The 14,355-nt window shown below is 39.0% G+C and overlaps 1 protein-coding gene across 4 annotated transcripts in view; it reads right to left on the reverse strand.

Annotated features, from left to right (window-relative positions):
* LOC141434187 (fatty acid 2-hydroxylase-like) overlaps window positions 1-11,979 on the reverse strand; it is a 106,137-nt gene extending 94,158 nt beyond the window's left edge. Inside the window, exons 1-2 of one of the 4 annotated variants that reach the window (XM_074096546.1) lie at window positions 11,891-11,922; window positions 2,180-2,517 (exon numbers count right to left, since the gene is read on the reverse strand). In XM_074096546.1, the coding sequence (XP_073952647.1) occupies window positions 2,180-2,494 (315 nt within the window). In that variant the 5' untranslated portion in view covers window positions 2,495-2,517; window positions 11,891-11,922. The other 3 variants (XM_074096544.1, XM_074096543.1, XM_074096545.1) reach the window with 3 other exon arrangements.
* Between the last annotated feature and the right edge of the window lie 2,376 nt (window positions 11,980-14,355).

Genomic DNA, 14,355 nt, shown 5'->3' on the forward strand with positions numbered 1-14,355 from the left:
AGGTTACTAAGTATTTTTTTACGAACCTTTTTGCCATTTTATTATTATTTTTGCTGAGAAACAAAGTTAATAGAGGTCATTTTGGTATAAACTGCACTTCGATTTACGCAAAACCATCATATGTGGAATAAGTTAAATCCAAAATGGCGGTTTTGCACACAGTGACTCAAATCATTTGAGTACAGTGGTTCATTTATACTGTAATATTAATTTAGAAAATTTAACGAGATGTAAAATTTTCCTTAGTTTTTTCTTTTAAGATGGCTTGTCCAGCAAGGCGCCATAAAATAAGGAAACCCGCAGCTGATAGCATGAGAAACATGAAGACATGACATGAAGAGTAAGAAAAAACGTTCAAAGATTATTAATTTTACGACAAGTCATTTTAGCCATTTCGTTCAATGTGATATTTATTGATTAGTTAACAGGGTAACTCAATGACTGATAAAAAACCGATTTTTTATTATTATTTGGATTTAACTATGATTTTAAATGAATCACTGTGAACTGAGGCAGTAGCGGTGTTAGGGTAGGGCGCGGTGGGGCGACCGCCCAGGGCGCCGTACTTAAAGGGGCGACCTGCAGGCGCCCCTTATGTCCTCTCGCTCATTGAACGAAGCCTATACCTACCTACTTCTGGAAAATTCCCAAAAGTTGGGGGCGCCGTGGAAATCTCGCCCAGGGCGCTGGAAGTGCTAAAACCAGCACTGTCTTCCTTCACCCTACATTATTACTATTTTTAAGCAATTTATTTGCAAGCGAAGAGGATAGGAGGGCTTATAAAATATGACATAAGTCATATATTTTTAAAACCACGTGTCTTGAAAATACCATTTTGGAATGTAGTGGAAACTGTGCCGAATTTGAAATACGAGAAGAATATAGAAAATTACAGTTCAGGTAATTAACCTTGGCACCCAATCGAAAATTTAATTTACACGGTAGCTTCGTAGTATAGTAATAAACGCACTTTTAACACTTTCCAATAGTACCTACGCTAAGCTTGAGTGTATGATCTCGAAAATCGGTACCATTTAAAAGTTTTTTTTTTTCATTTAGGTACGAAATAATAAAGACAGGTATTGGTATGCACTTTAAAAATACTACATTAGCTTGCATTTGCGCCCTTTCACGTCCATCATGTAAGATGATTGTCATACAGACCTTCAATGACAAGACAATGATAATAAATTAACATGAGCATTAAATAAATCGGATTTAATAATCTCCATACCAAAACTGAGTGAGTGGGACAGAAAATGCTTTCAAGGCAGATTTAGTCTCAATTAATTTCGAAATTAGTAAGTGCGAAGCCGCCCGCTCCGGCTAACAAGTAGTGTGTGTGTCACAGATAGATGTGTGTGTACTGTACTGTATACGAGTAAAGTACAAATTATTCAGTAAATAATAATAATAAAATATGTTTAAATAGTTTCCAAAACATAACATCAGCTAGAAAAACTAGTTAGGATACTATGACTGGGCTATGTCTGGGCGACCATGCATGGTTTTTCTTGATTTTCCGTTTATTGCGACATTGCGACATTTGCGACAGACGACTCAGTTTATTGATAGGAACTAATTAGGTACTTGGTAAATCAGTTTTTAACCAAATAAAAAGTTTTTTTCCTACATAATTTAATTTTATAACTTGTCATTATTATTTTAAAGACCAAATTGTAAAAATCACACATGAGTGATATTGACGTGACACACCAGAGACAAAAAAATGTTTTGGGAAAAAACTCCTATTTTATACCTACAAGTTTTTTTTTGCTGACTGTACTTGTTTTGTCACCCCAAACTAAATTTGCATACCTTTCAAGTCGATGCCATTAACCGTTGAAGACGAGTTCCGTCCTGCGGAGACGATCCTGGCCGGACTACCAGGATGTCACTACCAGATTATTGTATTGTCACGCAATTTACATAAGTATGTCAAATTTCAAGACAATCCGACTACCTACTGGAAGTTTGGTCGAATTTAACTTGCAAGATTTGATTACAGACAGACAACGGAACAAGTGAAAGCGGTGAAACTAAGTGAAAGCGGTGAAACTAAGTAAAAGCTTGTAAAAAACTCATTTTTTAACTTTTTTTGCAAAATTTTATGTTGCTAAACTAGTTAAAGCAAAATGCCTCGCAGCAAATACAAATATATAAAAAAAGTTTACTTTACCTCCAGCTCCTCCAAGTAAGCGACCTCAGCTTTGTCCCGGCTCCCCTCCTCATTCGTTATAATCCTACCATTTTCACTCACACTACCCGTTAAATTACAATCTTTCAAGTCACTACTGTCCACTTTGAAATCATTTAGCATGTGATACGCACTAATACTGTGTCCGAACTTCTCCATGGCTTGCAGTATGCTTTTGCCCTCATAGTGTTTCAAGGTGTTGACGCCTCCGGGGTGGTCGCGCAGAAACTTTTTTATGTCATAGTTTTTGCCGTCCACTTGTACAGGGAAGTGCGGGGTATCCATGGCGGCGACCATCTCCCTTCGCAACCATTTAACGACTGAAACGCTGAAAACGTTTATCACACTAGCAGGTGACTTAAAATAAAGTAGGCGCCTAGGCTATGTTTTAATCACTAGTATTTTGCGTAAGACACACTGTAATATAAAAAAAGCGTATTTTATCTATTGAACTGTGGGGTGGGGGTGGAGCACGGGGACTGTTTTTTATTTTACAAATGTAAATACAACACTTCGGTACCATCAGAATATGGCAATAACTACCTATTACTAAGAAATTAGGTAAAACTTGAGTTCATTTTTATACTACTTTGTAACATACCATTTTCGAATAATGTTCTGACAGATCTGACAGTTCGCGTTTGTTAGACAACCAAAGAGAATTTGTTTGTAAATTTTATAGAATGATCTGGTATATATACTATACTGGTATATAATATATATATTGAAAGAGGTATATTATATTATATTACAAGCATATAAAACCGGCCAAGAGCGTGCCCGAAACAGGTTCCGTAGCCATTACGAAAAGAATAAGTAATATTTTTCTAAGGATTACTTACACTTTAAAGTTGAATATTTTGCAAACAAATCTAAATTTGAAAGACCTATCCAACGATACTCCACACTACAAGGTTGGATGAGAAAAAAAATTGTTTTTCAAATTTTTTACTGTACCATTTTGTCGGCATAGTTTACAAAATTCCTGCAAAATTACAGCTTTCTACCATTGATAGTCCCTGAGCAAAGCCAGACAGACATAGCGAAACTATAAGGGTCCGTTTTTGCCATTTTGGCTACGGAACCCTAAAAAGGCAATAGGTATATTAATAAAACTTCTGAACTTGTCAACCCCAGACGTATAGGTACGTGCTGGCACGACTACCCAAAGAATAAGAATGTATTGTTTATGTATGTACGATAAATATGTTTACTAGTTTAAATGTGTGTGCGTGCGTGCGTGCGTGCGTGCGTGCGTGTGTGTGTGTGTGTGTGTGTGTGTGTGTGTGTGTGTGTGCGTGTGCGTGTGCGTGTGCGTATGCGTATGTGTGTGCGCGTGCGTGCGCGTGTGCGTGCGTGCGTGTGTGTGTGTGTGTGTGTGTGTGTGTGTGTGTGTGTGTGTGTGTGTGTGTGTGTGTGTGTGTGTATAGTATTGAACACTAATCACCATAGCAACTATTTTATATAAACTGTTTAGTTAGCTGCACTGAAAAGAGTTAAGTAACCTAGAGCTATGGATGTGCTTTCATGACGTGCAGAATCCACCAATCACTTGGTACGTGTAATGTGGATAGGTAGTCGATTCTGCACGATAATGACAGCACACCCTAATTAACTGGCAAGAAGTCACTGTAGCTTTGAGAGTTAACTTATGTAGTGAGATGCGATTGCTTCTTGTGTGATATTTCTGTTTGTTGTGTGTGTGTGTGTGATGTTGATTTATTTTGAAGTGGATGAGAGCGGGTTCTGCATCAAAACACATAGGTAGGTACGTGTCAAACAAATACCAAATTGATTTTACAGTACAGCCAGAATGTTAATGTCGCTCGGGAATTTACAGTTTTCTTCGATTTCCTGAAGATTCAAATGAAAAAAAAACGATCTTTTGTTTCGAGATCCGATCAACGTAACGTGTAGGTACTTATCATTATCATAATTCAATTATGATAAGTACATGATAATTATTCCTATTACAGGTACAAGGAAAATAAATAGTAAACAAATCTTATCATTTGTAAATACTTAAACCAACCGGGTTCCGACAATTTGTATGAATAAGCAAAGAAATCGTGGAAAGGGCGGAATTCTGGTGTCAACCATTAATACTTATAGGACATAGTCCAGAACCGCTCTAAAAACGCGCCGCCCGCGGCCGCGGTTTTAAACGCGGTACCTATAAAGAGCCTATTTCCCTTCTGTTCATTCCTATAATTCATCATCTCAGCCTATAATATATACGTACCACACACTACAGGTCTCCTCTCAGAATAAGAGGGCTTGGGCCGTATATAGCCACGCGGACACAGTGAGGATTGGGAACTTCACGCACACCAAACTATTGAATTTCTTCTCAGGTGTGTGCATCTTTTCCTCACGATGTTTTCCTTTACAGTAAAGTTCATAATAAATTTCAAATGTATTTAATTTCGCACATAAATTCCGAAAAACTCAAGACGTATGGTTTCCACACAGCTGAACCTCTACTATTGTTTTATAATTCAGTCTTCTTGCTTTAATTACTTTTCCTGTACTTACCTAAAGGCACAGAAACGTTCAACAGAATCTCTAGGGACCACTCGGGCGGACATTCTCATTACCTACACTAACTAAAGGATGCGATTGAAAAGCTTTATTTTTAAGTTCTGTGGGGTTTTATCATTCAAAAATTTGTTAGCATCCTCAAGATGTGGAAATGACAATGTGACTATTCCTCCCAATTATTATTTTCAGGCAATTGTACTTGTAAGACTGTTTATTTAAGAAATTTCCAAAGGAAGGAATAAAGGTACCGTTATTATGTACAATTCATGTGCGGAATTACATTTGAAATTTACCACGAGCTTTGCGGTGAAGGAAAACATCGTGAGGAAACCTGCACAATCCTGAAAAGCAATTCAATGGTGTGTGTGAAGTTCCCAATCCGCACTGGGCCCGCGTGGGAACTATGGCCCAAGCCCTCTTGTTCTGAGAGGAGGCCTGTGCCCAGCAGTGGGACGTATATAGGCTGGGATGATGATGATTATGTACATCCTGCAATTTTTGCACATGCACCGTAAATGGAGAACAATCAGTGTTTATATACACTTTTCTGAAGGTGTCTGTGGGCTGAGGCCTGAGGTGGAGATGGAGATTTCGTTATTTGTAATAGAGTTATTAATAGTTGTCGTATATTGGTTGATTATTAACTTTGTTTACAGAATCATAAGTAGTGCACAGTATTGGGCAATATGGTAACCTAACTATAGATTACTGATTGTGGTTACATTTTGTAGTTATACTCTATTTTTAACATGATTCAAATGACACATGATGATTATGTAAGTTTGTAAGGCGGTAACTATGTTTTTTAGGGGACCCTATTACTGAGACTCCGCTGTCTGTCTGTCTGTCTTTCCGTCTGTCACAGGGCTCTATCTCTTAAGCCGTAAAAGTTAGACACTTGAAATTTTCACAGATTATGTATTACTGTGGCCGCTATAACAACAAATACTAAAAATAAAGTAAAGTTACAAATTAAAGGGGGTCGTCATACAAGAAACGTGTTTTATTCAGCGTTTTTTGGTTGCTAGACGTTATTAGCCGTTGCTAAGGCGACCTCTTCGAGAAGGCGACAATTTATGAACCACAAACCTCAATGAAGCCAACTTTGATAAAGCGCTCGCCAAATCCAGACCGTATAATCACTATCACTATGTTTACCTATTGTTTTTTACACTAAAAGGTTTATAATACAGTTTAAAATTTATTCACAGTAGTCGAGCTTCTTATTATTTAATTACACAACATACGAAGTCCACTGAATTTCCCGCGAATGAACCAAACTGACAGCTAATTTTTTTTTCTGCTGCGGCGCATGGGAAGAGTCTGAAGCGCTGTTCAGCCTGATGAGAATTTAAAATTGTTCTTTATTCAAAATACTTGCACCTAGTGCTATCATTTTGGTGATATGTTTTAATTAACATGTAATGTAATGTAACTAGTTATGTTTGTTCGGGTGGAATTCATATTGAAGTGGATATCTTCAACCGCTTGAGCTGAAATTTTACATGCATGTATAAATCCGATGACAAAGCAATATTATTTATTATGACGTAGAGCTGATCTGATGATGAAGTAAGATGTTGGCCATAGGAACTCTATAATAAAACGACACGACTGCATCGATTTTGGTCTCATTTGATTCGTCTTGACGACTACCTACTTTGGTAACCAGGGGCAAAAAGTACCGCCAGCACAATAGCTTGTATTAGAATTTTTTACAAAAAAATATTATTGAACTATTGGTTTTTAAAACATTGTACGGAGGTGCGGAACCCTTCATGCGCGAGTCGCTCGCACTCGCACTTGACCAATTTTTTATTTTTTCCAATACTTGGAAAAATGAAATCACATTAAAACTACTACTGATTGTTCGAATATTTGAACTCAAATTCGCTAACAAATTGTTAAGTAACTACGTAGGCACTGCTTTATATTTATTTTGTTTTTTTAATGAACGCAACGCCTTTACAATGTTGTTTCAATAGGCCGCAATTGCTAGAGGTGAGGGTTATCGGTAAAAATAAAAGCGGTAAAATAAACGAACTTATTATAATTTTCAAGATTGTTCGTCAGTCGGAAAGTTACACTCCAAATGTTGAATAATTTATATGTTAAAATTCAAATAAGACTCAGTTCGATAGCGTAACGTTTAAAGCAACAAATAATGCTATTGCAACTTTTAGCACTAGGTACAGTCACCAGCACCAATATCTGACACAACAAGCGTGCATAAATATCTGATACGACTCTATTTCTAGGGCCGGAAGGACGTGTCAGATATTTTTGCACGCTCCGCTGTGGCAGATATTAATGCTGGTGACTGTACATAACAGTAACAGTATAGGAGGGACTCTAGTTACGTCAGTTTGGCATCTGTCATTTGAATCATGTTAGACAAAACTGGGCTGGTTAGGGTAATCACCCAAAGGAAGTGGAAGTGGGCTGGACACATATGCCGCAGGAGTGATGGAAGATGGGGGAAGGCCGTGATGGAGTGGAGACCCAGAACCGGGCGGAGAAACGTTGGTAGACAGGAGATGAGGTGGACCGACGACCTGGTCAAAGTGGCGGGAAGGTGCTGGATGAGGAGAGCACTAGACCGAGATGAGTGGCGAGCAATGCAGGATGCCTACACTCAGCATTGGGTGGCTATGGGCTGAAGAAGAAGAAGAAGAAGAGAGACAAAACCGGCCAAGAGCGTGTCGGACACGCCTAAAATAGGGTTCCGTAGCCATTACGAAAAAAATTTGTAATATTTTTCTAAGGATTTCGTATTTTATACGGAATCTTCCAAGTTTAGGTATATTTCATACCTTAGGCTAGTTAGGCTGCTATTTAAGAGTAAAACTACCAATAATTCTCAAGTAAACTTAGCCGTTATAGTTTTCCTTGAAAGTTTGATATACTTACTAGGTACCTTCCTGAATTTTTTCAAATTTTTCCACCCACCGGTTTAGATTTTAGAGGGGGCGGGACGCTCGATTTTAATGAAAATTTTTCATCTGGCGTAGCAATTTGATCTCAGCTGTGAGCGCCGTAACGGCATTGGATTCCATGTTTCCCGGTAATAGTGTTGTGGGCGACACTGACGCCGCCTTACGATTTTGTGGCCGAAGGGTCACCCTGTCATTGCTGCTGTCACTGGGAAAGGACGGCCGAGCCGGCGAATCCAGGTTACCTTTTTTAGCCAGCTTACATTGACATTCCGGACATACCCACTCCAGGTTTGTTTTATCTTGTAAATTACGTCCAAGGGAAGAAGCCTAAAAAAATTTTTTTTTTCATTTTTTATTGTACCATTTTGCCGGCATAGTTTACATATATATCCGTGCAAAATTACAGCTTTCTGGCATTGATAGTCCTTGAGCAAAGCCGCGGACGGACGGACAGACAGACAGACATGGCGAAACTATAAGGGTTCCGTTTACTAAGAATTTTTGAACGTCACGATTTGAATGAGTCCCGACTGTTACAGAGTTCTATCTAGACCACTAGACTTATTTTCTTCCTTTTAGTTCTTAAGGCAATCGGGTTTTTTTAAATGTTTTTTTGATATTTCTGTGAAAATGGTACATTAAAAGAACAATAACCCATATAGGTAAATTAAGAATGGGCTACTTATTAGCTTTCATTTGACACCCATATTGTTACAATACAAAAATATTTTATTTTCATTCCTCCGCCAGTTTTTTTTCGCAGACGCCATATTGAAATATTATAATCAAATTATAATGCTTGGAAAACCTTTAAACCTTTTCTCAACAAAATATATTATGACATTTAATTTTATTCCAATAAAATTTTTCATGCTTTCCCGCCTTTTTTTTTCATAAAAAAAAAACAGCAGTTGTATTTTTCCACCGAAAACACCACAAGATGTTTCAGATCCAATAAAAAAAGTGGAGTTCCAACTAAATAATTGATAGCCTGATGGCAGCCATTTGAGTTGGCTGTATACGACGTGCCAACATTTCCATGGCCGTTTTCACTTTTTAAAAAGTTTGAGACAATAATAAATTATTGTCGTTGTCGAGTCGTTCGAGCTATCTAGCGCGCCTGCAATCTTTTTAACTTTAATTTCTCGCTGACCATAAACTGCACAGCCTACTGATATGTAAGGAATAATGTACTTTTCTCAAAAATGACCGTATAAGTTGACATTATTCTTTACATATCAGAAGGTGAAGTGCATAGTTTATGGTCAGCGAAAAATTAAAAAGTTAAAAAGATTGCAGGCGCTCTAGCTAGACAATAATAAACTAGCGCGCCTGCAATAATCTACTATTAACGGGCATTTTTCAGAAAAAAAATGAAGAGCTTGAAAAAACACGCGCGCTCATTTCGAGACTTCAGGCCCTTTTTCGTGCAACTGCAAGCCGTCGGTCACACACACTCCACACAAACAATTGGAACACGAAGAAAATAATGTTTTCGGAACGAGGTAACCTAACCACGTGAAGATGGCGGCAATAGCGGCGACGGACGTCAAGTCAGACGCTTGACATTTACAGATTTTACAGTGACAGGACAGCTGTGATCGAAGTCAAAACAAAACACCGAGGACACCGACCGTTCGGATCGAAGCGTAAACGCGTTGGTAGACTCCGGAAGTGTCTTGTCGGAGGACTGTTATGCGTTGAGCGCACCGGGTGGCCGGGTTAGGTATACTAAGTGCGAACTGGTGTTAACGGGAGTCGGTGCATAAGGAACCTAAGGACATTATGCCGTACTGTATAATTTTATGCCAAGAATCATTGCATGATATGACGGTCATCATGCCAATCCATCAGCCATCAATCAAGTCGCGGGAAGCTCCCAGTGAGTTAAATATTGTTAAAGGGGTTGTTGTGGTAAGTTTACCCCAGTGGGGCAAAGGTCATACTATACTGGTTCTCTAGTACCAACGAAGAATAACTGTTCCCTTGTTTTCTGTGACTGCCACAGATATATGATATAAAGTGCGGAATGGGTACAGATGTTACATGTACGTTGAGATCACAGATTTGTGATCTATGACATCTATGACATTAATCTCTTACCGGTATGGCGTAAAGTTTAAGAGGGTTATGGTTTTTCTAGTTTTTAATTATTGTTTTTTTCTTCAAGATTGTGTTTATTTTTACAAGTTTTTTTTTAGTTTCACCTGTCCCGTTGGTTGTCTGTCTGTCTGTCTGTAGTCAAATCTTGCAAGTTAAATTCGACCAACTTCCAGTAGTCCAAATTGACTTGAAATGTGGCATACTTATGTAAATCACGTGACAATACAATAATCTAGCAGTGACTGTGACATCCTGGTAGTCCAGCCAGGATCGTCTCCGCAGGACAGAACTCTTCAATGGTTAATAGTATCGACTTGAAATTTGGTATGCAAATGTAGTTTGGGTGACAATGCAAGTACAGTCAACAAAAAGTACAGTCAGCAAAAAAAACTTGTATTATAAATGAAATTTTTATGGTTAGATAAGGTTATTAAATAAAGATGTTTTGTTTCAAAACTTGTTAACAATGTTGTCTTGATATCGTAAGATAGGTAAGTTAAGTTGGTTTTTAATTTTATAATGTAAGATGATATGATTTTATATTTGGTGTTCTTATAATTATAGATATCACACCATTTTTTATAGTGTTAAGTGTGCCTAGGTTAAGATGTTTAAGATGTTTTGTAAGAGGATGCCTGGGGACAGTCATGTGTGTAGGATGGCCGAATGTGGGAATGAGGGTGGATTTGTGTACAAACGATTTGATGAAAACAAGCGCGGACCGAATGACCTAAGACTTATGTTGAGTGAATAGGCAGAGTGAGTAAAAGATGTGGTTATGATTGGGTGAGCCTAGTCGCTGTATGTGTTTCTGTTGTGTTGGCAATCAAAGTGTTCCATTATTTTATTTTTAATAAACTTTTTTTCTTTCATTTTCAAAAATTTGACATTTTGGTGCAGTGATCCTGAACACCAGACCAGCTGAATAACATAGCTAAGTTCAGTAGTTTTTTATAATGGATTGGAAAATAAGCAAGTGGGTAACTATGGTTGTTGTGCCGCACTATATCAAGTCTCATCTGACTGTTTAAAGTAGCCTCGGTTCGGTTTTGACCCAAGGTGGCTATTAGTTTAAAAACTAGCCTCCAAATGTTTTTCCGACTGCTCAAGCTTTTTAGCTACAGTATATGTATAGATAGATATTTATAAGTCAAAATAACCCGTGTCATTCCAAACATTTACAGAATTACCGAATAAAATGCCTTCCGGTACAAAATAACCAAGCTCAAACCGAGGGTATTCTGGAAAAACAGAATAAGTGCAATTTTAAAAAAAATAGTTACTACATACATAGGCAGGCATACTCACTTTTTTCTGCTTTGTTTTTTTTTGCAAAACCGTATTAGTAAATAAATATTTCCGGTTCTGCCAGAATACCCTCGACCCCCCCCCCCTCCACCCCTACCCCCCTTACCCTTTTAACGTATTCTATACAATAACATCATTTAAAATGTGTCATCCATCATGACATCATTTTGGTAAAAAATATTCTAAATCCCGGCCCCTTGCAAGTCCAAACTTTAGGTCCCTTTATCTCGGCCATTTTTGATTACAGAGAAGTTTTGGAAATAAAATACGCTTATTTTAACGTATTCTATACCGGCCCCCTTTGCTACAATCCAACCTTAATCAACTTCCGTCCGTAAACAACAAACTGATGAGGTCACAGCTAACACATGATGCGGAAATATACTATTAAAACGCGACGCCACGCCACATCGTCCGACGCATATTTCTGTGCACCTGTAGGGCTACTAAGAAATTGGAAAATCGAAATTCGTATCGTACCTACCATTCCTCTCACTCGTATGAAATAAATATTAGCGTCAGCGGGACGGTACGATACAAACTTCAAATTTCGTAGTAGCCCCGCTGACCACTGATTAGAACTGACACGCGTTGGTTGGAGGGCGTGTGCAAGCGTGGGGTGGCGTCGGGTTTTCAATAGTATGTCCGCGCCTATATTCAATGAATTCGACACAATTTCACCAAAAACACTATTTAAATCTTTAGATTCCACGACAATTTTTGTTAATAACAAAGAAAATCACTATAAAACCAATAATGAGCGCGTCACGTCGCATTAAAAACATAAACATTAAACAAAACATACCGCGTTTGTTGTTAACACAGTCTACTATGAGATACTACGTAGTTTTTGACCGAATTCAAATTAAAGTACACCAAAACAAAAACCTGACAAAATGAAAAGTGCGAGCGTTTGTGGTAAAGAAACAAAATCAAGACTTTTTAATTTGTCCGTGTGTAAAGCCTCAGGCCCTTTACTACGAAGGTAAAATTTGAACTTCGTATCTTGCCGTCCCGCTGACGCTAATATTATTTAATACGAGAGTGAGAGGGACGGTGCGATACGAACTTCGAATTTCATAGTAGCCCTCCAGTACTGCGCATGCCTGAAACTTCGCTTGCTCCTTCGTGTCGGGCCATCTCGCTCACGCTTATAATATTAAACAAGAGCGAGAGCGAGACGGTATGATACGAACTTCAAATTTAGGATGGCCCTTTACTACGAAGTGCAAAATTCGTACTTCGTATGTTGCCGTCCTGCTGACGCTAATATTATTTCATACCTGAGTGAGAGGGACGGTACAATACGGATTTCGTAGTAGCCCTAAAGGGATCCCTTTGTTGCCTCACCTTGTTTTGAAGGTACTCCCCTTGATGACAAATCGTCTATTGGGATCGGGTGTCGACATTTCGAGTGATGTTCAGTTTCGTTGTTATTTGGAAGGCAAAGCTAAGTAAGCTTCAAAAAAATTGGGGGTGCTTAATAGAGCGGGACAGTGCTCGCCAACCCATCGCTTACAATTGCATTATCTAAGCCATACATACATAAAAGTACCTTTAAATGTCATTGGTAGCACTTATTAGGGTTTTGCGATAGTCAGCCCTGTGTATCTTACGCACATATTGACGCGTGTACAGTACAGACATCGTCGTGCCTATGTAGATTCAAGAACGCGTATCTTGTACGGCGTGGCCGCCGTGTGCCATAACTAGAATATATATATACCCTAACTGACGTAGAGAGAGTAGAAAGAAAGTCGCTTACGAGTGGTGCGAGTATCTTTAAGACGTTGTCAACACCAAAATGCCCTTTACTTGAGGATTCGGTATTTTGGCTCCGCCTACTTGCTCTCGGCGCGCGTCACAAGTGCGCGGCGAGAAGCTTAACTATTTGTTTGCATTCGGCTAGCGATCGCGATCAGACATCAACACGCCTGCCGGTAGATGGCGTTAAACTCCTGTAGGCTTCCTATAGAGCGCAGAAGAAATCAGACAGGACATCGTTAAAAAAAGATAGTTGGTTTTTAATTCATTTTCGTAATTAAAGCGTGAACAGATTGAATGAAATTGGATATGTAATATAAGTAGTTAAGATTTATTAGAAAAAAAGACAGTTTTTTTGTAGGTAGTAATGTATGATTATAATTTATTTATTTATTTAATGAAATAATTACACAGCATTACAGATAAGCCAAAGCACTGTGAAATTCATAAAATATTAACAAGCACAACACATGAATCATGCCACAAAAGATAACAGTATTAACATTTACAAACAATTTAGTGAAGACGGTCATCCTTCGCCTCACAGAACCTCATACACTCGCTACATAAAGTCTTTCAGCTACTAGCAAAGATATCACAATCCGGCACCGATGCGAGAAGCGTATTAAGATTTAATAAAGCTCGAATAAGAGGTGAGTTCTTGTGTGACACTGTGCGAGCTTTGGAAACTGCCAGCAGATCACGGTTGCGAGGGCGAAAATTGAACCGGGATTGGGACACTGGGGGCGCGAGTAGGCGCACTAGTTGCGTTACCAACTCGGGGCAGCCAGAGTCCACGCAATATTCGATAACGCTGGTCAAGAGCCCGTAATTACGTCTCACCTCCAGAGAACTAAGACCTAAGGTGCCAAGAAGGAACTTTTTAGAGCAACAGAAAGGGTAGTAGTTACCTGTAACTTTTTTTGTACAAAAATCTCAAAAACGCCTTTTGGACCCTCTCAAAAAGCATGGAGTACGTGACTTCGTGAGGATTCCACACGATGGACGCTGCCTCTAGTTTGTTCCTGACTTGGTGAAGTCACGGGCGTTGCGGATAACAAATCCCAACCTCCGGAAGCAGTCAGAAGCTAAGGTCCTGATGTGAACATGATAATTGAGACGTGTGTCGAAAATAACTCTTGAGTCTTTAACAGTGTAATCGGTTCCATTCCCAGCTGGTAATATGCAGAAAAGGAACTATGAGCGCGACTAATAGTACATTACTGTTGAGGCCGGGAAGTAGGTTCCGGCCGAGGCTTGTATAGTACTTTTCTCAAACATTACATGAAATAAAAATAAAAAAAAAACAAGAAATTAAGCTGGCGGGACGGTAGTCTGGTCGCCCTGTTGTGTACGCGCGTGTCGCGCTGGCTGCTGGCGGTGCTGCTGTGCGTGCTGTAGTATTGCTTTGCTGTGCGTGGGCCGCGTGCGTGTCGCAGAGCGCGCGTTGAAACAAAAGACGGTCGCATTGCCGGCCAGCGGCCTGCAAGGTTGTATGAAATCTCT

This window comes from Choristoneura fumiferana, chromosome 13 (genome assembly GCF_025370935.1).
Source record: "Choristoneura fumiferana chromosome 13, NRCan_CFum_1, whole genome shotgun sequence".
In the NCBI taxonomy this organism is placed as follows: Eukaryota; Metazoa; Arthropoda; class Insecta; order Lepidoptera; family Tortricidae; genus Choristoneura; species Choristoneura fumiferana.